Source organism: Cebidichthys violaceus, unplaced genomic scaffold (assembly GCF_023349555.1).
Source record: "Cebidichthys violaceus isolate CVI_PGR_0920_01 unplaced genomic scaffold, fCebVio1.0.p SCAF_37, whole genome shotgun sequence".
In the NCBI taxonomy this organism is placed as follows: domain Eukaryota; kingdom Metazoa; phylum Chordata; class Actinopteri; order Perciformes; family Stichaeidae; genus Cebidichthys; species Cebidichthys violaceus.
Window position 1 is genome coordinate 1,462,089 of NW_027176561.1, and position 24,543 is coordinate 1,486,631.

Sequence of the window (24,543 nt, forward strand, 5' to 3'; positions counted from 1 at the left end):
ATCTATGTAGCATCATGACTTTGTGATATGTAATAGAGTAGAAGTAGTGACGTAGTGGGGTAAATGTACAAGTATACAAATGGTGGTATTCAAGTAAAGTGCAAGTACCTTAAAATTGCTCTACTGTAATCCAACTCCATCTCTTTATTACATATTTCAAGAAAAGGGTGTTATTTTCATATGGCGAATATTAGACTTATACTATATATATATTTTAAAAAATATATAGGTGTTATGGGAGCAATGTGGGAAAAACTGATGTTTCTTGCACACAGTATAGTTGTAATATTTATAGGCTACAAACCTGAAGGTTTTATTTTAGTTGTCACGACCTCACCTTGAGTTGGCTATAAATAATAACACAATAATAATGTAATGTTGAACTTAAAGTTGGTCTGAATAGCTGTGTGTGTGCGTGTGTGTGTGTGTGTGTGTGTGTGTGTGTGTGTGTGTGTGTGTGTGTGTGTGTGTGTGTGTGTGTGTGTGCGCGTGTGTGTGTGTGTGTGTGTGTGTGTGTGCCTCAGGGAGGGGACACACTGAGCAGCACTAATGACTTGTAAGTTACTAGGAAAACAAGGGAGGAGCAAACAGTATGAACTGTGTTACAGCAGCAGAGTCACCGTGGAGTTAAAAGGAAGTAAAGCAGTCAGTTCGGTCTCCAGACTTCCACTGAGGAGCCAACATTCGGTCTGAGAGCAGCCGCTGGAGAGTGAAGCTGCTCGGTTTCTCCTCCAGCCTCACCTCCTGTCTGCTCTCCGCGTCCCCGGAAGCTCGGAAAGGAGCGAGAGGGAAAGAAACGCAGCTGAGAGAACCATGGTTTCCTTCTTGTTTCTCCTCCTCCTGGTTCCACATGAGCTGTTGTCCTCGATACGTGAGTACCAAACTTTAGTCGACTCACACACCGACTCGAGCCCCACTGCACGTTACCGCGTTTCTGTCGGTGCACTACCGGATACGTGCGTTAAAGCAGCACAGTCGGCTTTAAGACGCAGTTCTCATACTGAGTGTCTGTATGGAGGCTTCAATCCAATAAAACAAGTTTTAAATCAACTTCATTAATATCAGCATGAAGGGGAAAGTTTCACCTGCCCAGGTGCTACAATCACCTATACTCGCCTATACTAATTCTAATAGATAACCAGAGAGCGTGGCTTTTCTAGAAAGTCAGATGCATATTATCACAGTATGTGTAATTGTATATTGAGTACATTTTGTACAGGATTTTGATTATGGAAAATCGACAGAGAAGGAGTTTATGGTTAAAATAACCAAACAGGAATATCAGCTTTTGAAAAATACATGAATTAAATTCCTGTCAAATCAAGAAACTTCATCAAATTAATGTAAAAATTATAAAAGATATGCAGTCTGACCTAGTGGATTTTTGAGCCAATATCACTATTAATATAAGTCACTTAAAATATATCAGCCAATATCTCTATTTAACATTAACATTTCTGAAAAGGATTATTTAGTTCTTAAGTTTTCTTACTAGTAGTACATTTAAAAATAAACTTGCTTTCCGGTGAACAAATGATAGGATAAATATAGCCTAATCCTATGGCGATATCATTGTCCACTAAAATGAATCCTCATGAGAGTAATGAGTAGATGTATACCTAATGGTGGTTTAGACAGAGCAAGACCTATTAGACATGGTGGTGATGCAGCTGATGAGACAAATTTAAATAATTTAAATAAACAGTGTTAATCAGCGCTGTTGCATGAAGCAAATGTAGGAGAGATAATAATATTGTAAGTTATTTCCATGCAGATTTATAATCATAAGACTGAGAAAATGATCTGCAAGTAGCGCTTTTGTGAAAAAAACAAATATGTAAAACACATGCATGTTTGTAATCTTTCTCATTTAGCATTCACACCTGTTTTAAATTGAATATCACGGAGGCCCAAAGGTCAATCCTCACTCTTCCTGCATGTAGACACAGTTTTCATCCGTTTACATTAGTCTTCATATTAGATGCTGCAGGAATCAGCGCAGTGGCACATATGTTGGAAAGCTTGTCCACCGCCCACCTGGAGCAGGGTTAATAAAACTCTACCCTCATATCTCTGAGAAGAGAAGGAGCCCAGTGGTAACATTTCTCATGGGCATCAATCATAAAGGCAAACTTTAAGTCTAAGAGGGGTCGTGGTATGGAAAAGCGTTCAAGGATTTTACCGACACAACCGGGTGACCTTTCTGACTGATCCTACCGAGGCTCCATAAATCGTCTTCATTATGGGTCATAAATATGTGCCGAGCTGCTGCTCTGTTGTGGTGCAGTGCTGCCGCACTCCTCACACAAACACTCCGCTTTCTTACGGCTGGAAAGAGATTTGGACAGACTGTGTGTTCAACACAGAAAAAACAGGACCTAATGCATCTTATTATAAGGAGTGTCACATCTTTGAAAATTAAAAGGTCTAGAAAAGGGGGCTAGAAAATCAACATGAGCATATTTACTGCACCTTTAAGCTTTGGTGACCTTTATATTTTTTTGTAGCCTCAAAAAGGATATAAATGAATTAACATCTGGTGCATGTTAAGTAGTCGGTACATAGCAGAATCAAATCATGCAAAAAAGAAGTGGACTTCTGCACACTGTCGGCAGTGAAGCAGCACAGTGAAGCAGCGCAGGCTTCTAAAACCTCCAAAAAAGGGAGGAAACAACTAAAAAAATATATTTACATTCAATAATTAGTACAACTAGCTCTAAACTAATGAGTTGATTAAACATGTAGTCTATTGTAAGATAATGACATAAACAGATTTCTTGGTTCCAGTCTTTTAAATGTGGGGATTGGCAGATTTTCCTAGTTTTTGTAAAATTAATATCTTTGGATTTTGGACATTTGGTCGAGCAAAACAAGGAATTTGAAGTCAGCCCTTAGCTCTGGTAACATGTGATATATTATATTATATTATATATATATATATATATATATATATAATATAATGTTATATTATATATATATATATATATAATATTTTATATATATATATATATAATGTTACCATATATATCTGGTAATATTTTGCACTAATATAATTCATTGAAAGCATGACGTGAAGAAAAGTAAATGTGCATTAAGAAGAGAAAGAAAGGTGTTTTTGATGCTAACTATGTGTGTGTCTCCACCACCCAGAGGTAGCAGTCGTCTCCCCTCAGGATCCCGTCCTGCGTATCGGCTCCAGCCTCACAGCCACGTGCACGCTGAGCCCCGAGCTGGGCCTCCACGCCAGCACGTTGTACTGGGCCCTGAACGGGATGAGTCTGTCCAGCAGCACCTACAGCGTGGTGAGCCCCGACACCCTGAGCGTCACACTCCACAACCTCAACGGCTCCCAGCAGCAGTCTGGAGACAACCTTGTGTGTCACGGAGCAGATGGACACGTCCTGGCTGGTTCGTGTCTCTATGTTGGCAGTAAGTGGAGGCTTTTCTGTCCGTGCAGAGTATTATGGAAATGTCTCATTGAGATGTACTTGAGGCCCAGGAGGCTGGCTGTCAGGCTTCTAGGAGGTGATGGGGTGTGTGTGTGTGTGTGTGTGTATAATTTAATGAAAAAGAAAAACACATTTGTGAGCTCAGTCTAATAAAGTCGTCGTTTGTTAATCAATCCAAACAAGCATGCTTGATTTCTTAATTGTCCCTTTTTGAGCACAACCACATTTTCTATATTGTTAATATACAAGGACACACAAACCCTTGTGAAATAATTTGTTGTTTAGCACTGTGGATAAATAAGAAATGTTACTTTTATTGAGACAAATGAAGATGCGATATAAAATTGTTAAAATGCAGAAATCTAAAAAGATTGTTTCACTCTCAACTGGTGTCACACAACCTTAAAATAACAAAATTGTTGATCGCTTGTTGATCTATTTGGGGAACCGTGATATAAAAAGTGTTTGATGTGAACTCTTTCTATTTTTAGTTCTACATAAAAGCGTACTTGATTATAATCTGTAATGCTTTAAAGTCTGTTGATTTTTGCTTGTTGCTTGATGGAGTGAATGCTCCTCATGAGTGGAGAGGAAATCAGCCATATGCTGTTTTCTCGCTCGTAAATTTCCGTATAATAACGCGATCTGACAAAATCTTTTTTTCGCTTCTTGTCTTTTTTTAAAATATGTCTTTCAATTGTTATTTCCCCCCCCCCCCCCCCCTCCCTCCAGGGCCTCCAGAAAAGCCAGTCAATTTAACATGTTGGTCCCACAACACAAAGGACTTGAGCTGCAAGTGGACCCCGGGGGGGCAGGGTGAGACCCACGTCCGAACCAAATACACCCTCAAGTACAAATTGAGGTGAGCGCCCCCAGACCTGCCGCAGCTCACAGGTGCTCACCTCGTCCGACACCATTCAGGTAGACTAGCAATAAATGCATTAGTGCCGCGTATAGTTTACCATCTGCAACAAACACGCACTACGCTCAGAGGCGTTGCTGTTTCACTCACGTACTTACTGTGCAAAATAGCCGCTCTGCCTCTTTCGGAAACAAACGTCAGAGTTTATTTTGGTCATTGCGTTTGGTTTCTGTCCAGGTGGTATGGGAGAGAGAAGGAGTGTGAAATGTACAGCACAGGGAAGCAGCGGTACTCCTGCTACATCCCCCGCAACCTCGCCCTCTTCACCCCGTATGAGATCTGGGTGGAGGCAGCCAATCAGCTGGGCTCTGCCACCTCTGACATCACCACCCTGGACATCCTCGATGTAGGTGGGTGAGCAAACGCTTTTGAGGATGTTGCCTTTTCCGATCCTTTCCTCCCTTGTCCTTTCTTCTGTTCCTTTTTGTTTGTCTGCAGGCCTCCTGCATGTGGCTAACACACTTCGTTAGGGGAGAGGGGGATTTGTTTTTATGGTTCGCTCTCTCCAACCCGCCTCTGTAAACCCATTATGGGTTCGGGCTGCTTCTCTCAAAGAAACTGTTGTGTTGTAAAAGTTAAACCTCACATGCGATGCATCTCTGGTAAAGCGAGAAATTTTAGGTTTATGACGTAGGAGCGACGACAGGTATATCGTACACTTTCTCCAGCGCTTGTGCGATAGCGTCGCGTCGATGCCTCCAGCAAGTTCCGAGTGCCACATTTTGAAAGCAGTGTTTATTGTCTGTGACTGGGCATCCTCTCCGACCATTCATCCTCACTGCACACCGAGGAGCAGAGAAGTTGGAGCTGTGAGTGGGTTGGAAGGAGAAGGAGGAGCCGTTGCCATATGTATGATGCATTGCACTGCCCCAATAACAGAAACAATAAGCTGGGAGTATATTTGCTCTGGCTTGGTTTCCCTCTCTCCCTTGAGCTGAATGCAAAAGAACAAATAAAGCCGAAAAAACAGTGTCACGCACGCACCAGCAGCGAAGGATGTCTGAGGCAGGAGGTCACAAACAGGAAACACTTTTACAAGTTCTTTAATAAGTTCTTCTCTTTATCTCTTGTTCTGCCATCCCTTTTATCTTTCCCTCCGTGTTTCTCTCCTTCAAAGCCCTTGATTTGTTTGCAACCTTTTATTGCGGTCGGTAAAATGTTTGACTGAGGGAACGACGCTCTCCGTGCTCTTCCGGTTAGAACATTCATTCCCTTGCCTTCCAATGTGGAACCTTTTATTTAATAATTATTCTCTTGTGTAATTCCGTTAACAGAGTCATTTATTTGTATTTCTTTTGCTCACAGCTGGCAATTACTCACCCGGCGTGTTTATGTTTGCATTTATTGTTACGACATGTTTCGAACATATCATTGCGGTTTGTATAAGAAAGTCGGTTTGCACACGACTGAAGAATGGAACATTGGTACACCCCCGGGGTCTCTTACCAGTTCAGGTTCATATAAACCTCTAAAGGGAGGCGTCTAGGAGATATCCCGATCAGATGCCCGAACCACCTTAGCTGGTCCCTTTCAACGCGAAGGAGCAGCGGCCACACCCCCCCCCGAATGTCTGAGCCCAGCCACCCAACAAGGAGGTCATTTAGGCCGCTTGTATCCACGATGTCATTCCCATAGGTGAGAGTCGGAACACAGATGGCCTGATAAATAGAGAGCTTTGCATTCCGGCTCAGCTCACTCTTCACCAGAACGCCTGCGTCACTGTTGACGGTGCCCCAAAACACCTGTCAGTCTCACTCTACATTTCACCCTCACTCATGAACAAGACCCTGAGGTACTTTAAGGCCCTTGCTTGAGGCAGTGACTCCTTCTCAACCCGTAGTGTGCAATCTACCGTTCACCAGCAGAGAACCATGGCCTCAGACTTAGAGGTAGTGACTATCATCCTAACTGTTTTACACCCAGCTGCAAACTGCCCCAGTGCATGCTGAAGGAGCCAACAGAACCATATCATCTGCAAAGAGCAGAGACACAATTCTGAGGTCCCCAAACCAGACACTGTCCTTCCCCAGGCTGTGCCTTGAGATGCTGTCCATGAAAATTGATTGTCCTAAACAAGGACAGGATGGCTTGTAGCAACGACCCGGTACCCCTTATTCCTGCAGTATCCCCCACAGGACTCCCAACGAACACGGCCGGAAGCCGTTTCCACGTCCACAAAAGACTCCTATGTCCCCTCCTACAGACCTGCGAGGGTAAAGAGCTGTCCACTGTCCCACGGCGAGTGAACATCCTGGTTCTGAGGTTTGACAATTGCTCAGAGCCTCCTTTCCAGCACCCTAAAATAAACTTCCCCCTGGGAGGCTGAGCAGTGCGATACCACGATAACTGGAGCACACTCTCCGGTCCCCCCTTTTCTAGAATGGGAACCACCACCTTGGTCTGCCACTCCACAGGCACTGTCCCCGACCTCCACGTCAAGAGGTGTCAGCCAAGACAACCTACCAATGTCCAGAGCCTTCAGCATCTCAGGCGCATTTCATCCTACCCTGGCGCTTTGCAGCCAAAGTGCATTTTGACGACCTCAGCGACCTCTGCCAGGGATCCAAAATACTCCTAAAAACGGTGTATTGGTCAGGAAATAAAGTCTACTTCAAACTTGTATTTGAGACAGACGGCAGTTTGCTGGCTGAGCTCTGATAATCCTCTTCTTAAAGAATGATGAGGTATGATGTTTGTCGGCCCTCAGTGTTGCAGTAAAATATCCACTGCGGGTTTCATCTCTCTTAAGAGGTTATTTAAACCTCTTGTATCCTGTATCCTTTCCCTGATGACTGTACATCTGCTGTATACTAACTTTTTACACTTCTCCTCGTCCGTGCAGTGACCACTGACCCTCCTGCCAAGGTGCAGGTGAGTCGTGTCGGCGTTCTTGAGGACCAGCTGACGGTCCGCTGGGCCAGTCCCCCCGAGCTCAAGGACATCCTGTTTCAGGCCAAATACCAGATACGCTACAGATTGGAGGACAGCACTGAATGGAAGGTGGTCCACACACACAAACCTGCGGCCTACGCACACTTTCTCTGTCGCTACGACACCTCTGAGGCAGCTGTGGAAATATTTGAGGTGCAGCGTTGACTGATCCATTAAATGATGAACGTTAAAGTTGCTCCTGCTGCATCGCTCGGCTCCTGCATGTGGCTTTCATTACAAAGCAAATAACACTTCTGTTAAAAAAAAAACCTTGACTGCTGCTTGATTCTTTGCTGGTGAAGTTTGAACACTGGCTTTCATCCAGAAGTGCAGTGGTGAAGCTTTAGGAAACTTGCGTCTTTGATTTTTTTCAGTGTTTTGTCTCTGCTGTGTAGGTGCTTGCAGCATTCTTTGAGTTACGGATTCAGTATTGAATGAGAACATCAAGCTAAAATTTGTTTAAATATCTACACTACATTCAAAATGCAAAAGTCAGATAAAGAGTTCATAAAATATCCTTTTCAACTGTGCTATGGGCAGATGAAAAATAAATAGAAACACTGAGAAAAGATGCAGAAAATGTCTGTATAGTTTGACTCTTCTAGATAGATAGATAGATACTAACTTTATTGATCCCGCGAGGGGAAATTATTTTGTTACAAGCAGCAATAGGTTACAGAGCAGCAATAGGTCACAGGTAAAAAATCTTAATATTATATATAAAGAAAAAAGAAAAAGAAAAATACAAGAAAAATACACATGTCACAATATATACAATTATAATATAGTAAAGATGTTATATAAAAAATGCACACTATATACACAGTGAATAGAACAGAATAATATTAAATCAACTAAATAAACAGTAGTGCAGAGGTTTAACGATTTGATTTGGCCCGAGGTGATTTATTGTACAGTCTTATAGCAGTAGGCAGGAATGTTCTCCTGTACCTGTCCTTATGACAGCGGAGCTGGATCATTCTGTTGGAGAAAGTGCTCCGCTGTCCCTGCAGTAGGTGGTGGAGAGGGTGGTCCTGGTTATCCAATATGGATAATAGTTTCTTCAGTGTCCTCCTCTCCACCACCTGTTCCAGATTGTCTTGTTTACAGCCGATGATGGAGCCGGCCTTCTTAACCAGTTTGTTAAGTCTGTTCTACTACATATTCCATCCTTTCTTTCATTTCGTTCCCTCTCACAGGTGGTGGATGATGTTGGTAACCAGACGTCTTGTCGGCTCGCGGGCCTCCGGTCCGGTACCGTCTATTTCGTCCAGGTGAGGTGCAATCCAGTGGGCATCTACGGCTCCAGGAAGCCCGGCATCTGGAGTGACTGGAGCCACCCGGCTGCCGCCTCCACACCCAGCAATGGTGAGTACATTGCAGAGAATTGCAATGATTGATTGAATGAACAAAAGATATCCTGTGTACTCTCTACAGTCAACACAAAAACCACCAAATGTTTAAAGGTATAAGTGAAGTCTTTCCTTTCATAGTCCGTCTCGTGTCTTTAAATGGCTTTTAAATGCTTCCCAAACGTCTGCGAAGCCCATAAATCTTGACCATTCGTTCCTTTCTAATAATCAACCTTTCATTGCCAATTAAAGCCAGAAAAAAAACAATGTCCTTAACCCCGTTTCAACATCCTGGATAAGCAGATCCAAACCGCATGTGACTCATGAGAAAGCAAACATCAATAGGCTAGATACCTTGATAGAGATCTCCCAGCAGAGGATAAGAAGGGACTGCAAAAAGCCAGGGGGACATTTTGATAGATTTTTGTCGTCGGCTTCAAAGATTGATCAAGTTAAAAAGCTGGTTGTCTGTCCGCGGCGCACACACAGGGCCTATAAAGCTTGAGTGGAAGCAGGTTTGGGGGTTGGAGGAGCAGATAATGAGTTACATAGGTTATGCGGTATATACTCCCAAAAGGGAGGAAGTCGTTATCGGGCTCTGTTGTTTGCCACAAAGAATTGATTGTAGCAGACCTACGACTTTCAGGAGCCTTTCCTCCCCAGAAGTAGAAGTCTGGTACATCACCTCCACGGTTGAGGGCATTACACGGAGAAATACTCCTCGTTATATGAAACTGCTTACATCTCGCTGTGTGAAATCAAGCATCATGAATCATCATAAATGTTCACTGAGCAACTGTTTGTTTTAAGACCGGTGAGCTTCTGAAAATGCTTCTTTATTAGATTTTATTTTTAATAGTATGCCAGAGCATTATCTTCAGGTTTGAGACAGATATTAGAAAAGTGTGATTTCTATCCTACTAAATAACTTTGAACTTGGGTAAGTTAGTTAGATAGTAAGCTATCACTATTCATCCTGTGGGGGATATGAATGTGTCTCCTCAGTATCTGAACTGTTTTCCAGAGAGGTCCGGGTACATATTAGATAGATTAATCAAATGAGTATTACTTGCAGCTCCACAACATATATTTATTTAGAGTGAATTGTATTTTTCATCTTTTTTTTTTGTGATTTTTTTTAAGACCATACTTTTGGTGTTTACACCTAAAAAAACATGTGACCATGTCAGTCACATCCATGCTGGCACATTAAGCAGCTGGTGCATAATCTATACACCACCTTGCACTTACGTCCTAACTATAACCTTGATGCTGTATCCTCCCTTCCTCACTACCCCTTCCTTTCTTCCCCCCCTCCTCTCCCAGAGAGGCTGCAGAGCGGCTCCTGCGATCCTAAGCCCGGTGAGCAGAACTCCACCCTGCGACGGGAACTCAAGCAGTTCTTCGGCTGGGTCCGCAAGCACGCGTCCGGCTGCAGCGGCATGTCGATCAAACTGTACGATCAGTGGAGGGTGTGGCTGCAGAAATCGCACAGAACGCGCAACCAGGTAGGTAAGCAGAATCTCTCTCTCTTTCTTTTCATTACCTCTGCTGAGCTGCACACACACACACACACACACAGACACACACACACACACACACACACACACACACACACACACACACACACACACACACACACACAGACACACACTAACACTAACAGCCATTGCTGCATTGAAGTCCTGAACTGAATTTCTGACCCTGCCTTTGTTTTGCCATGTGGTCAGCATTTTTTCACGAACACAAAGAGGACTGATGTCTCTTGAACTGGCTGGCTCTGTGAAGTTTCAGCCCGTACTTTTATGATCAGGTAAAATGTGCGGTTTTTGACTTAACCGGCCCAGAAGTGGGAGCATGAAAGTAGATACACTCTGATTTTTATTACATATTTTAACGACGTAGACTCGATTCCTAAGCGGAGGACCACAACAAAGAGAAATGAGAATGTAAATGCAATTAACGGCCCACTGCAATGTGTTCCCTTTTTGTTTTCTCTTGGCGTGAGGAGCCCCTTTCACAGAAATAACTCGGGCCAAATGGCCCGCAGAGCCTTCGGCATCTTCTCTGTGTTTTATGTGACTTTTCGAGGAGTTCGGATGCTTCAGCCACATCCTCTGCCGCACGGTCCTTGAACTCACAGAAGCCCTCACTCTACCTGACTCAATTAGCTCAGAGGTCTTAAGTGTTTTTGTGCTTTACGGAGCACACGCTGTCGCCTGAATAATGTCTCTGTTCACACACTGTGACAGGTTCCCATTGATTACCTTGAGAGAAAGGTAGCAGGGGGGGGTGGGGGAGCGATACGCAGAGAATAAGAAAGAGATGATGCAAAGAAAGAAGAAGAGGAGACGAGAGAGAAGTGGCAGCCAGACGGAGCGATTATCGTGACGATTGTAAATTACATGCTTTTTCCTGTTGAATTATCCCAGTATGAACCATCTGCTTTTTTGTCTTTTCAGATTCTACAAGGCGATAATTCATAGCGGCGCCGCTCAGCACCACTGCGGTGTTTAATTCGAGCACAGCATCAAGAAACATTGACAGATAACGGGCCCCGAGGGTCCCAGCTGTGTGAGAGGTCCAAAGCCCCGCCTGAGGGATACTGCAGTGTTCGGTCATACAGCCTTAACTTGAGTTTAAAGGGCCCGAGTGGAAGATAACCGAAGTGAGACAATGCAGCCTTTTTCTGCAGTTTCCGCTGACCAAATCTGTCTGTTAGAGCCGTGTGCACAAACAAATGTTAAGGCCCTCAGTAACTGCACTTTTACTCTGAAAAAGAAGTTATCGTCACAGTTTAGACTGCTAATTTGTACTTAAGATAAGCAACTTATAAATGACACGTGTATGTCAGGTGATACTAAAGCATTACTGTAGTAAGTACAGCAAGTATCTAAAGCTGTGGTTTTCTCCAGGCTATGATTATGATTGATGTGGCCTGTAGGATAGTTTGTCTCTACAGCTGTTACTGTTGGAAATATTACTTCAGAGTAAAGCTGCCCATTTACGATTATTTTCTTTCTCGAATAAGTTGCTGATGAATCTCAAATAGTTTGATCTATACACACAATAATCTGAAGGCCAATCTTATAATATATTGTCTGATAAACGGCCCAAAATAAAGCTGTTCTATTTAACTGGAACAGCGAATATTTGGTATTTTGCTACAAAGAAGTTTCTTTAATAGCTGGCAAGTCACTTTCTGTCGATCGATCGTTTCAGAAAAATATATTTGTGAAATCACTAAAGAGCCGTTTGACCGCTGCCATGTTAAGCTCAATTGACACATAAAGGGGACAGACCTGATTCCAACTAGCTTCCATAATATCCACAGTATTTATGCATCACTTACTTGTTGAGTTGGGCTTCATTGAAGGTCTACGTTTGGGTTGCAGCAGGCGAATGAGGGAATTAATGAGTGGAGTGAATGTGCGTTAAGCTAAATAAATAAAACTAGTATTAAAAGAAAACTTTGGTCTTAGTCGAACATAAAATACCAAACGAAGTAAACTTAATCCTGTCGTATATAGGTGGTAAAAACAAAACACTCGGCACCCTCATGTCACACACCTGTGTCTGTTTCTAGTGACGGACGCTGATTGCATCACTTTAAACTCAAACTGCGACACCTTGTAGTTCTTCAAGAAAACAAACAAAAATGGCCCCTACAAAAAGTAACCAGACATCAATTTATATAGTTAAATTCATTATATGTAGCAAGTGTTTGTTTAATCTATACCGTGTCTGAGTAAACCATTTTTTAAAGATGTTTCCATACTGTTTATATTTTTATTACTGCATATTTTAATGGGGGTTTTTTTTTGTTTAAATTATATTCTTTTACTGCACTGAAAGTGCTTCTGAGAAAATACGCTGTAATGTATAAAAACAGTAAAAAGTCAAACTTCTCTTTTTTTATTTTTAAAAAATACAACTCATCAAGTAAACAAAGAAGCGGGTATGAACCACCTGGAATTATTGAACCTCTAGAGTATTTACATTTCTTTCTCTTTTTTTTTTTTTTTGCTGAGGTGTGCATTAACAAAAACACATGACTACAAGTACAAACACACAGAGCCAGAATGTGAAAAGTCCCCTGGGTGGAGTAGGACTGCTGCAGCGAGCGGGGCGGAGCCAGAGAGGGATCGATAAGTGCAGCTCAGGAGTCAAAGATGGAAGTTTGCAGCAGAGCCGATCCGTCGCCTCCGCCTCCTGGGAGCCACCTGTCAATCAAACTCCTCCGAGTCATACTTAAAGTCCTGCATGATTTCACTCAGGGCCTCTTTGTTCTTGATGATCCTGGAAAACACAATAGTTGTTATGTTACAAACATCTGTGAGTATCTTTGACAGTTTATTTTACAACCGAAGGTTTAAAGTGGGAGGAAGTAGGAAGTCCTCCAGAGCTGACAGCGGTCTGATGGTGAGTGAGTGGCTGGGTCAGCGGGGAGCGAACGCAGTAAACCGAGGGGTGGTAATAGCTGCTCTTACTCGTGCTTGATCTCCTGAATCTGTTCTTGACAGCCCTCGTCCTCCGGGTGATCCTGGGCCCGCTGCCTGGCCAGCTGCAGCTTGGCTGTCTGTTGAGAAGACACATCAGATAAGATTTATGCAAACCATTCATCAGCGGGAGGACGGAGGGGGAGACAAGAGGACGAACTCCTACGATAATAGGAGCTTTCTGACGTTTCTGGCAGGAAGGCAGTTCAGTCGAGTTGATAACACTTCACACAACCTCTGAACTCCAGATGTATGAGATGTGGACCGTTAAAGAAGGTGAGAAGCACCGAGGCGTACTTGTTTTAACACGCATCTCAAACTGTCCAATCGTGATGAGGGTCACAGACTCACTGACTTGAAACAGAATCCCCAAAATCAGAAGCATCGTGCCGTTTTCCTCCGTGTACTTTAAACATTCATGACTCGAGCTGCCAGCGTAATAATAACCTCTGAATTCTTAACATGATGGTGATGAAACCAGGACTAGAAGCAAGAGGGAGCTTATGAAATGTTTTGCATAAGAAGTCTGCCTCCTTGTGGTGAAACAGTGCGATTGTATCACATTTAACAAAAAGTGAGAACTTGTGAATTGAATACTTATATTACATGCTAATTATGTATTATAACATCTCACTGGGGCTCAATGCATGAGTGGAATACGGTGTCAAAAAAAATATAAAATGCAAGTTTCCTTAAAAAATGATAATTGTCAGCAGCTGCTCCTTATGAAGACCCACGTCAGTCACAACAAGCGCCATAAATACATATTGCCATGTAAAAATAAATAAAAATTGTTACAAGAATAATCACAGAACACCTGGAGGATCCAAACAGCTCCTGTATGTGACCCAGCCGCGCTTCTACTCCCATTGTCTTAAATGATTTATTAAAGGTTGAAACATCATTCCTTAAGAGGATGTTTGAAACAAAGAGAAGTTATAAAGCCATTCTGATATTTAATAACACAATAAAACAATTTACATATAACTAAATAAACCAAAATGCAACTTGAGAAAATTATTCTTTTAAACGCTGAGTTGGATTTTACTTGTTTATGAACCCTCTTTAATCATTTTGTCTCTTAATTATAGATTCATTTAAATATAAATCTGTTAATTGCCTCACAACTATGTGCTTAAGCTTATTGGTCCAGAGATGTTTGTGTGTATTACCCGGAGTATCGACGAGGTCCGGAGTTGACGGCTCCGCTATCGGTACTTTAGAAGTCACGGAGCACCTAACGATGCACATCCCTACTATCTACAATATCCGTGTCTTGTATGCTGCTGCTTTCTGGATTCAACATAAAAGTCTGTGTGTTTACGTACCAGTTCGAGTTTCTGCTTCTCTTTGCTCTGCAGCTTTTCAATGTGCTCAGAGAGGGCCGGCCTGTCGAACTCGTGGTGCAGCTTCCCCTTGATCTCCAGCATTTCCTTGGAGATGCCGCAGAAGGCCTGCGTTATCTCGTGGACCAGCTGCCTGTAGTGGTCAAAGTCATAATGGGGCCCTGTCCTCAAGTAGGCCTCATGTCCTCTGAAAGGCAGTAAACAACATGCAGAGAATTTAGATTTGTATGTCTACGTGCCCGAAAATGAAGGACCATGATCCCCTGGAGACGTATGCAGAGACTTAACTACGGTGTGGTGGGTCAGACTAGATAGAAACTCACTCGTCAAAGAGCTGATACGTCTCCACCCGCTCAGACTGGAGGTGATAAAACCTCTGGATCAGGGTTTTAAAGTCTGTGGGGACCTACAGGGAGGAAATAAGGAGAGTTATCACAAAACACGCAGAGCGAATTAACAGCAGAGGCGTGGACTCGAGTCTCGGGACTTGGTTTCAAGTCAGACTTGAGTCACGATGGACGACTTTAGACTTGACAAAATCATGCAAAAATCACGAGACATGTGACTTCACGTCTCCTTGAGCCTTTTGACATGAACATACTTGTTACCCAAACCCAAAGGATTAAAAAGTATGTCATTTAAAAAGTGTGCATGAAGAAACTAACGTTAACACTATTTATTTCCAGCAAGTCAACACTCAATTCCACCAAATCCATTTAGTTTGAACTACTCCGACAGCACACAATAACATGTAATATATTATGACTCTGTTGTTAAAATGGCATTACCTTCAGTGAAGAGGTCATGTGACTTGTTTAGGACTCGAACCTCAAAGTTTAGGACTTGGGACTTGCCTATCTTGCTTTGGGACTTGAGTGCAAAGACTTGAGATTTTTGGGACTTGCAAAACAATAAACTGGCCCCACCTCAAAAATTAACAGAATATGAATCCATCCAAGATATTATTAGTATTATTATTGTTATTATTATTATTGTCGTCTTCACTTAAATCAAACTGAAACATGTATGACGAATATAGTTTAACAATATGTCACTTAGCTAAATCTTTGTTTAAAATGTTATTATGAACAAATTATCTTTTGGCCTTTGAAAAGACTAACGAAGCACTTTTCCAGTTAGAGCTCTTATAATCTGCGATATTCTTTTGACATGTTATTTAAATTCTTAAAGACAATACTAGATTATTTACATCATTTTGAATAATGTAAGATGCTAGACTTGACTGGTTGTAATTAGTGTTTATAAAAAGGAAATAAAATGAAGGCGTGTTACACGTAGCTCGTCTGATTTAGCTACAATAACGTAAAAAGTGCTTTAGCTCACTAACCAACTTCACCTCCACCAGCCAAGTTACCATTAGCTTTGATTAGCTTAGCACATGTGGAAGTATTAGTTTCGAGGCTCTCAGATATTTAACAGTAGTATAAAATGGCGGATACTCACCATGTTAACCTGCCAGAAAACACTGTCGCTAAGTCCCCACGGTTTATCACAGTGACATGTTTATATTTAATAAATACGGGACGTTGTTTCACTTCTGTGTGTGAATCAGCAGCCTGTCTGCTCTGCCTCCCGGAAGTGACGATGCTGCGCAGCGTAGATCGTTTGTTTTCAGAATAAAAGTTCTTGAACGACAGCAAGACGTGCACAGTTTCTTCTGTAGCCGCAATCGACAAGAGTAAAACTGTCTTGTTTTTTATTCTTTGTTTGAAATACATTTGCACTGTCGGATTTAGTTCTTCGTTTGTAATAACACTTTCCTCTGTGAAGTGATGCAGAATGAAAACATTAAAGGATACATACATGAATTAATATAAGATTGTGTATCTGCAAAGTAGCAATACAAATGATGTGAGGTTTATATGTGTGCATGTGTAGGCTACTATGCAAGGTGTGTGTTAGGTGGTGGTTGGTTGTAAAGTGTTCAGCAACCTGTTGTTCATTCTATCTGCCATTAAAAGACAGTCATCATTTAGTAAAGTAGATTGTTTGCACTTCATTTATTTTCCTGACTCATGTCATTGAGGGAAAGATAGGCGCTGTAATTAGGCCTGGTTTGGTCATCAGTGTAACCGTCGCCTGTAAATATGGAGGGATCTTGTATTTACACAAGGACAATGTCACCCCAAGACAACTGTTTCTAGAGCTTTCTTTTTTTTATCTCAATTGTTATGCCAGCATGGATGAGAACTCCTTCAATTGCCCAGATTTTGTTGTTGTTTGAACATCTACAACCCCATGACAATGCATGCACTGGGACAGCAACTAATGCACCTTATTGTGAGTTGGATTCGGCAAGCCTGTGACGGTTTTATTTTGAAAGGGGTCAAGCTGACTGACTGCCACTAACCAAACAAATGTTTCTCTACACAATGAGAATCAGCGTGTCTTTTTATATTTAATTACAGAGGCTGTATTGTTAAAAAAAAAGAAGAAAAAAAAGGATTAACAATAAGACATGAAGTGGTGTTTTATAAGCACAACATTTGGGCTAAATAATCACAAAAATCCCTCCTGAGATGCAGCAAACACTATACCTGTTGCTTGTTTATCTTGCAGCCCCATCAAGCATAATTACAGCCAATCCACTGATGGGGGGGGGGGGCTTATCTGCTTTACGTTTATGCGATTAGAACACGTTATTCCAGTTTGGAGGAAAGAGGTCGCGAGGCTACTACTGTGCAGACGCGGGCACTCCTACGCCTTCAGTCTCCCTCTGCCGCTCATTGGTCCATTCAGCATCTTCAGCACCACGCAGGCTGAACAGCGACACACAGCCGGGCAGCTCTCATCAAACGAGGACGCCCGCGCGGCGGATACGCTGCCCTGCACGGTTACTACGACGCTGTTTTTAAATAACATGATTTAGCCATAATGTCATTGTGTCGTCGATGTATAACGTATGTCGACAGTCGGTTTATTTGTAGCTCGTTTTCTCCTCCGTGTTGACCGGGAACGACCCGCCTGTGTGTCGTCTCAACTCCGCAAGAGGAAGCTGTTATTCCCGTCACAGATGCTCGGACTCGCATGTTTTGTTCGTTTCACCGGGTTCCCCTCCCGTCGAGTCGACAGGCATGACGGACGGTAACGCCGCCGCCGCTCAGGTTATAAGCAGCAGCAGCAGCAGCAGCAGCAGCAGCGTCTCATGCACAGTGCCGCATCAACAAGCCTCGCCGCCCGACCACCGGGTCCCCCTGCCGGCGCCCCGGTGTCCCCCGGTCCCCCGACGCCTGTTGTGACATGACAGCTCGGGGAAGGAAGAAGAGGATCAAAGGTTACGGACAGGGGTTCGAGCAGGAGCGCGGGCGGGTCGGATCCTCGAGGAGAGGGCACGCGGAGACGGACGGTGTGCACCGTTTGAGTGGAGAGGATACAACCAGAACCGTGTCATAAATCCATGTGACACGTTGTTAATCCCTGCAGGGTGTTTCTCTCCAGGGGGGTTCAGAGCACGGGGTTAGCCGCGGAGCAGCGCCCCTGGAGCCGGTTGACGCGCTCATACATCAGCAAGGCGGGTCCAGGGGGATTGAACCTGGGTCCTGGTCTCACTGGACCCAGCTGCCCCCCCCCCCCCTCCTCCTCCTCGTGTGATCTCACTGAAGCCTTATTGTGATTCTGATTTGGGCCTTCAGCGTGGTAGCACCCACCTTTGCCTTACAGTTTCGTCTGATGCACGGCCTCATAGTGTTGATACTGGTCGAGTCCCAGTCAGCAGTGCGGTTCCCCAGGCCTGGCAGGCTCACTTGGCTGCTCCTGACCGTCACCTTCACCTGCACAGCCATGGGCTGCATCCAGAGCATCGCCTGTAACAAGTCGCGCATCAAACGGGAGAACATCGTGGTGTACGACCTGTCCGCCACCATAGACCACTGCCCGACTGTCATCGAGGAGAACTCGCCCATAGTGCTTCGGTACAAGACGCCCTATTTCAAAGCCTCGGCGCGGATTGTGATGCCCCCCCTTCCTCGCAATGAGACATGGGTGGTGGGCTGGATCCAGGCGTGCACCCAGATGGAGTTTTACAACACCTATGGAGACGTCGGCATGTGAGTTCACGCCTCTGTCACCTGTGTCCCCCATTACGCACTCTCGTGACGTGTTTTTGCGGAATACATAGAATAAAGTGCGAGCGTGCCGCGCGCGCGCGCTATACAGCTGGCTTGCACGCTCCGTGTAATACCGCTTGTGCATCACACTGAGTTGCATAGAGGAGCATTTGTGCACGCAGCAGGTTAACTGTGCTTGTCAGCCTCCTTCATTCAAACGCCCACCGACAGATTCTGTTCCTGTGACTCTGGCACCCAAATAGAAAAGCTGCTATTAGAGGAGCTAAACAACAGTTGATGCTCTCACATTCAAATTGTGCCCACGGAGACATGTCCTCCCCCACACCCCGACGACACACACACACACACACACACACACACACACACACACACACACACACACACACACACGTTATCTGGAGGGCATATGTGAGGGGGTGTTTAATCCTGCTGGGTTTAGGGAGTGGGTGGTTTTAGGGGTTAGAGATTGGGGTTCTAGGGGGGGTTTAGGATTGGACATGAAAGCACAACACATAGATGGAAGGGGGACACCAGATGACAAAAACTGTTTGGCACAACAAAGAGATGATGATAATCCACTGACATACTGAACCACTAGATATCATTTACAGGCGGCTGTTGTAGTCTCATTGCCAGCTGGTGTCTGGATAAGAATCTTAAAGCCTTTCTTAAATTATCTTGTTACTGCAAAAAAAAAACGTACAACTTTTCACACCTCAGAAACACGAGTATACCAGCGATCCACATGTGAATTAATTAAACGAGTCACCTCACCACCAAAATTGTAAAAAGTGGAGGTGCCATCGGGACAAAATGAACTGGCAGCTCACTTATTAATGTGTCTTGCTGTGAAAGGAAGTGACACGAATGATCTGTATTAATAAAGATAATGTATTATTACGTTTTTAAAAAATGTCAAAAATGTATGAAAAATACATTTTACAATTCCCCATGACATCTTTGAATTGCTTGATTTGGCAAAATAAAGTCTCAAAAAGTACCAATTCACAGAGAAACGCAAGAAAAACACACATTTGAGAGCCTCAGACTGTTCAAAATAATCTACAAGAATAATATAATTCAAAATGAATTAACAAAATAGTTGTATTATTTTCTTATGATTGACTAATCAACAGTTTTAAGCACTAGTGAAAGGGATTTTCTTTTACATCAGGATTAATTATTTTCTATTATCACACACAATGCGTATTGTTCATCTCAACCTTTAAATGATGTAGGAGAATGTACCTGCAGCTCAAACTTAACAGCAGGGAAACACCTTGTTTCTGCTGACCTCCAGTAGTTTAAATGCTCACCTTGCTGCAGTGCTGTAAGCTATATCAGGCTTTGGCTACACAGACAATAATTATAGTTACAATAAAGGATCAATTCACTTTTGGTTCAGGTCTTTTCGTGGGATTTGTTCCTGGTAATGAAACTAACTTTAGTTTAAAGAAACTTTAAATGTATGGCACAAAGTTAGACTACCCAAACATGTCTTTGATTCCAGTCTCACTCTTATGCCTTCCAATACTCATACTACCATGCTATTTAATATGCCAGAGAAAGATGTGAAAGGTCCCAATACACAGTATGTCGACTCAAATGCAGTTTGCCAAAAATACCAGGATGTACTGCATCTGGTCAGATTTTACAATATGCAAGCCAGCATGTTTGTCTTGCTACTCTGACCCACAATCCTCTGCACAGCAGATAAATGAGCAAGAAGGTAAAGGTGCAATGTTATGACGCAGTAGAATGTCCCCATTGAATGCATAGCGCAACAGTACTTTGTCAGGGCAGCTGCTGTACGTGCTAAAAATAAAAAAGTATGCGATCGGGAACTCAAGTGATGGTGTTTGTCTCCTTTCAGGTCAAGCTGGGAGCTGCCTCAGCTACGAGAAGGCCTGGTGAGGGCCATCAGCGACTCAGACGGCGTGAGCTACCCCTGGTACGGAAACACCACAGAGACCGTCACCATAGTCGGCCCCACCTCCAAGCCATCGCGCTTCGTCGTCAGCATGAATGACAATTTCTACCCCAGCGTCACCTGGGCCGTGCCGGTCAGCGAATCCAACACGCCCTTACTGACTAACATCAAGAGAGACCAGAGCTTCACCACCTGGCTGGTGGCGCTCAACACCACGTCCAGGGAAAAGATCCTGCTCCACACCATCAAGTGGAGGATGAGGGTCGACGTCGCGGTGGACCCGTCCCTGCCTCTGGGCTCCAGGGCCCGGCTGGTGGGCCGGGTGCACCAGGACCAGCCGCGGGTGTTGAGCCGCATGGAGCCCATCCCTCCCAACGCCATGGGGAGGCCCAACGCCAACGACGCCCAGGTTCTGATGTGGAGGCCGAGGAGAGGGCCTCCGCTTGTTGTCATTCCGTCCAAGTAGAGCGTCGAGAGCATCTGATTGGCCGCTTGTTATATGTCACCACAGTGGGCCATTAAGCAGTGAAACGGCTCAAAGCATATTCAGATGTGACGACATAAAAAAAACAGAGAAAACAAAGATCTATAAGCAGGCTGAGACTTGTGACAATGGCACAAATCAGAGTTGCAGTCTTTTGCGTGTAAAATCTCGAGGGGACAACTGCCTTAATTCCCCACCGCTGCCTTTGACGATCCAGAAAGTGTGTTGGTCTTCACTTCTGGCGCTTGTTGGGTTTGCAGGCCTTTTCGCTCCAGCCCGGCACCGCTGAGCAAAGCTAACCTTGAAAATCCGCCGGTAGTGCAGGAATGTAACGCAAACCTGTAACTGTAGCTTACTCAGGCCCAGAAAGAAAGAAACGATCAAGCTCAAACACAGACCCTGTTTGAAAAAAAAAAAAAAAAAAAAAAGAAGGTTTTTCAGCCTTAATGATGACATACTACTGGCCTGCTCTGTGCTGTGCAGTGAAGTGCTGTGTAAGAGTGTACCCAAGGAAAGGTGATTGTGTTTAGGTGTCATACAACACCGCTGCAGGGTGTATTCATCACGGACAGAGACTATGATACTATAATATCTACTGAAATGTTACTGGATGATGTGCTTTTAGAGATGACGTGAGTGTGGTTGTGTGTTTTCTATAATGGAGACCCAGGGTTGGGTCCAGGCTTGCTGCTTTGTCACACCAGACTGCCTCTCATACACACACACACACACACACACGCACACGCACACGCACACGCACACACACACACACACACACACACACACACACATACACATACATATTATGGGGCCCCCTTTTTGTGATTATGTTACAGGGAGGAATATTTCTCAAGATGATTTAAAAACAGATAGTTTGCCACAATACATGCATCCTCAGAACAACTTTGCTTTTTACATGTCACAGAAAAATGTAGAAATCACAGCTTTGGGATTTCATGATATGCACACGATTTGTGCATTGAGAAGAATCTTGAATGAAGCCCTGCAGCGGGATTTTTGTTTTTCTAATCACAAATGGCCAGTTCATCCAAGCTGCAGAGCGTCTCTCTCCCTGCCTTTTGAAAGCCAGTGATGCCTGTGTTGGTGACAGCCTTCCACAGTCAAAACATCAACATAGCCTCTCCCGTGTCCCATCTAATCAGATTCGTCAGGTAAAGAAGCAAGGTTATTTTGTTATATAGTGAGTCGGCCTTCAGTGGCTGCAAGAGGACAAACGGAGCTATAACGCATCTTTATCCAGTCAGTATTTGTCGTTTAAGAGCAAAGATTGTGGTGAAAGACGACTGATTTTTACACTAAGAGGACTTGAAGAATAGGTTCCCCTAAAATACAAAGAAAAGTATCTAGCCATGCTGATTTCGGGGGAGTTTATTTGTCCAAGTTTGGAAATGTTGTTCAGTGAGATTTGTGTCTTCCAACCAACACAATAGAGGTGAATGGAATTTCTCTTGCGATCAAAGATTTTAATAAACTGCAATTAAAAAAAAGACAAAAGTCTACAGCCGTGCCAGCAGCTCTGTGACGCTCATAACGACACTGCTTACATGCTGTTTAGAAAGTGCGTCCGTCGTCTTAGTTTAGCGTGTTAGCTAGTGGCAATTGCTTATTAGCACGCAGTACAGCCGAGGCTGATGGGAATCTCTTCCTTTTTATTTGGTCATAAAACAAACTGGACAAATACAAATGTGGACGATGACGCCAGTAAAGTCCTTTAATGAACATCTCACCACCGGTACAGCAGTCAGCAAAATAGTTTACTAAAAAACTAAATATGTCGACCGTATGGTGGAGCTGGTTTTTATAGGAACAGTTTTATGTAGAAAGTATTTACAATGAAAGCTGGTTTTGGAGAGACATGTATAGATTTTTAAGGTCATTTAAAGTGGCTATCCATTCACCTCCATTGTATTGGGTAGGAGGCCGATATCTCAGCAACAGATATCTGAAAACCTGCAAACACAAAACTGAAGTTTTCAACACGGCTAGATACTGAGAGTATAAGAAAATGTGCTTTTTGTCGTTTGTGTGGAGTACAGTATTTGGTCTACACAGACAGTCTCTTGTGCCATTATTATCTTTTATAAAATGTGTTTTTATGAAGATTCACGACTATGGAATATTGTGTTGACTCTGAAAATGTTGCTTATCGTTTCCCAGGCAGGTCTATACGTTGTGTTTCTGTTCATACACACTCGGCACTCGATGGGCCACAGGAAACGGGTCACGCTGAAGTGCTGAGCTGGTTCCAGATGAGACAGAGATGAAGAGAGACGGAGGATGTAACCACATCATGTTACCCATGCTGCTGCTCATTACTCCTGGTGCAAACCGAACGAGCCTTCACACACACACACACACACACACACACACACACACACACACACACGCCTCATCTGGAACAACTCTGGGAGTGTCTCTGCCGGTGTGTCGCACTCCCTGCAACACACCCATCACATAGAGAGGCACGGACACTGGATATTTGAACAACATGCCTATTGTAGCCATGACACAGGAGCAGTTGGTGAGGCATCCGAGCGCCCATGATGACAATCAAGGGAAACATCTAGAGCAGCACTTTCAACTGGAGAATCAGAAGTAGGTGGTCTTTACTGGTCTGTGATTATCAGAGGCTTTTGTAGGAGGGGAAAGAAAGCGGAAACCTTTTTTTTTCACGTTGCCCCAAATTAAAAATACAATGTTGGCGAAAATACGTTTATACTTGACCATGAGGTCGAGGGCCTCAAGTGTCTTTTACAGTAACAGATGTGCCTGAGGACTGGAGGTAGAGCGGTACACGTCCCCTCACCAGGAGCTCCACTCACCAGACGGAGCTTGTTCTGCTGGGGTCTAATGCCGTTACTGGGTTAAAATGGCTGGGTAGTGGTGTTTTACAGTGTTCTAAAGTGAAGGACATGGAGCTGTTACAGTCCGTTCTCTCAGACTGTCTGGCTTTTGCATGCAGTGTTTTTAAACTCATTAAAACAAATGCCAAAAATATCAAAGTGTGAATTTATTCATGTCACGTAGTTTGCGGTTCAAAAGGCGACGACGAGCCAAGTCATAAATTATACAAGGTAGACTTGTTATTGAGCAAAAAAAGAATCAAAATCATATCGTTTCAACGATTTCTAAAATGGTTATTATAAATTATAAAGAATATTTTGTAAGTCCAGATTACTTTTAAGCTTTTCATGATACAATTGTGCACGTTTTAGTGTAGAAAAGACAACACAATAACACATTCAGAAAAGTTCTAGGAAACATTTTTCTTTTATGAAACATTGACATTTTGGTAATCAAAATAATAAAGTTATTATACCCGCTTTATCCCAAGGGAAAAAAAAAATAAAAAAAATTATCCCTGGAGAAAAACATCAGTCAAAATGTACATTCCAAGATGTAAATAATGCTCCACAGACGTCTGATGTCATCTTTATAATTCAGGCAGTTCACTTTTGATTAAACCAACAGCGTATATTGTAACACGAGCACAGGACACGAAGAGCCGTTTATAATCAGTG

General features: G+C 43.4%; 3 protein-coding genes across 4 annotated transcripts; 2 read left to right on the forward strand and 1 right to left on the reverse strand.

Moving 5' to 3' along the window:
- Positions 1 to 593: 593 nt before the first annotated feature.
- crlf1b (cytokine receptor-like factor 1b) lies at positions 594 to 12,562 on the forward strand. Of its 2 annotated transcripts, none has more exons than XM_068726027.1 (8): positions 594 to 871; positions 3,151 to 3,429; positions 4,182 to 4,311; positions 4,549 to 4,721; positions 7,214 to 7,371; positions 8,502 to 8,670; positions 9,981 to 10,166; positions 11,117 to 12,562. In XM_068726027.1, exons 1-8 carry the CDS (start codon positions 814 to 816, stop codon positions 11,131 to 11,133), a joined length of 1,170 nt encoding a protein of 389 aa, XP_068582128.1. In that variant the 5' UTR covers positions 594 to 813; the 3' UTR covers positions 11,134 to 12,562. The 2 variants fall into 2 exon arrangements, with proteins under 2 accessions (XP_068582128.1, XP_068582127.1); XM_068726026.1 differs by having other exon boundaries at positions 9,981 to 10,162.
- Positions 12,554 to 16,110, reverse strand: rex1bd (required for excision 1-B domain containing). The gene is made up of 5 exons (XM_068726029.1): positions 15,964 to 16,110; positions 14,823 to 14,905; positions 14,482 to 14,686; positions 13,145 to 13,233; positions 12,554 to 12,953 (listed from the first exon to the last, which is right to left on the reverse strand). The coding sequence occupies exons 1-5, from the start codon at positions 15,964 to 15,966 to the stop codon at positions 12,881 to 12,883; spliced, it is 453 nt and encodes a 150-aa protein (XP_068582130.1). The 5' UTR covers positions 15,967 to 16,110; the 3' UTR covers positions 12,554 to 12,880.
- Positions 16,111 to 17,306: 1,196 nt separating this feature from the next.
- Positions 17,307 to 24,033, forward strand: fam78bb (family with sequence similarity 78 member Bb). The gene is made up of 2 exons (XM_068725908.1): positions 17,307 to 18,566; positions 20,461 to 24,033. The coding sequence occupies exons 1-2, from the start codon at positions 18,190 to 18,192 to the stop codon at positions 20,981 to 20,983; spliced, it is 900 nt and encodes a 299-aa protein (XP_068582009.1). The 5' UTR covers positions 17,307 to 18,189; the 3' UTR covers positions 20,984 to 24,033.
- The last annotated feature ends 510 nt before the right edge of the window (positions 24,034 to 24,543 follow it).

Coding starts and splice junctions, on each gene's coding strand:
- crlf1b (XM_068726026.1), top strand. CDS start 814: ATGGTTTCCTTCTTGTTTCTCCTCCTCCTGGTTCCACATGAGCTGTTG. Junction 7,372..8,501: donor AGGACAGCACTGAATGGAAG/GTGGTCCACACA, acceptor TCCCTCTCACAG/GTGGTGGATGATGTTGGTAA. Junction 8,671..9,980: donor CGCCTCCACACCCAGCAATG/GTGAGTACATTG, acceptor CTCCTCTCCCAG/AGAGGCTGCAGAGCGGCTCC.
- rex1bd (XM_068726029.1), bottom strand. Junction 14,687..14,822: donor ACGTATCAGCTCTTTGACGA/GTGAGTTTCTAT, acceptor ACTGCCTTTCAG/AGGACATGAGGCCTACTTGA. Junction 13,234..14,481: donor AGAAGCAGAAACTCGAACTG/GTACGTAAACAC, acceptor TCTTCTCAACAG/ACAGCCAAGCTGCAGCTGGC.
- fam78bb (XM_068725908.1), top strand. CDS start 18,190: ATGCACGGCCTCATAGTGTTGATACTGGTCGAGTCCCAGTCAGCAGTG. Junction 18,567..20,460: donor ACCTATGGAGACGTCGGCAT/GTGAGTTCACGC, acceptor GTCTCCTTTCAG/GTCAAGCTGGGAGCTGCCTC.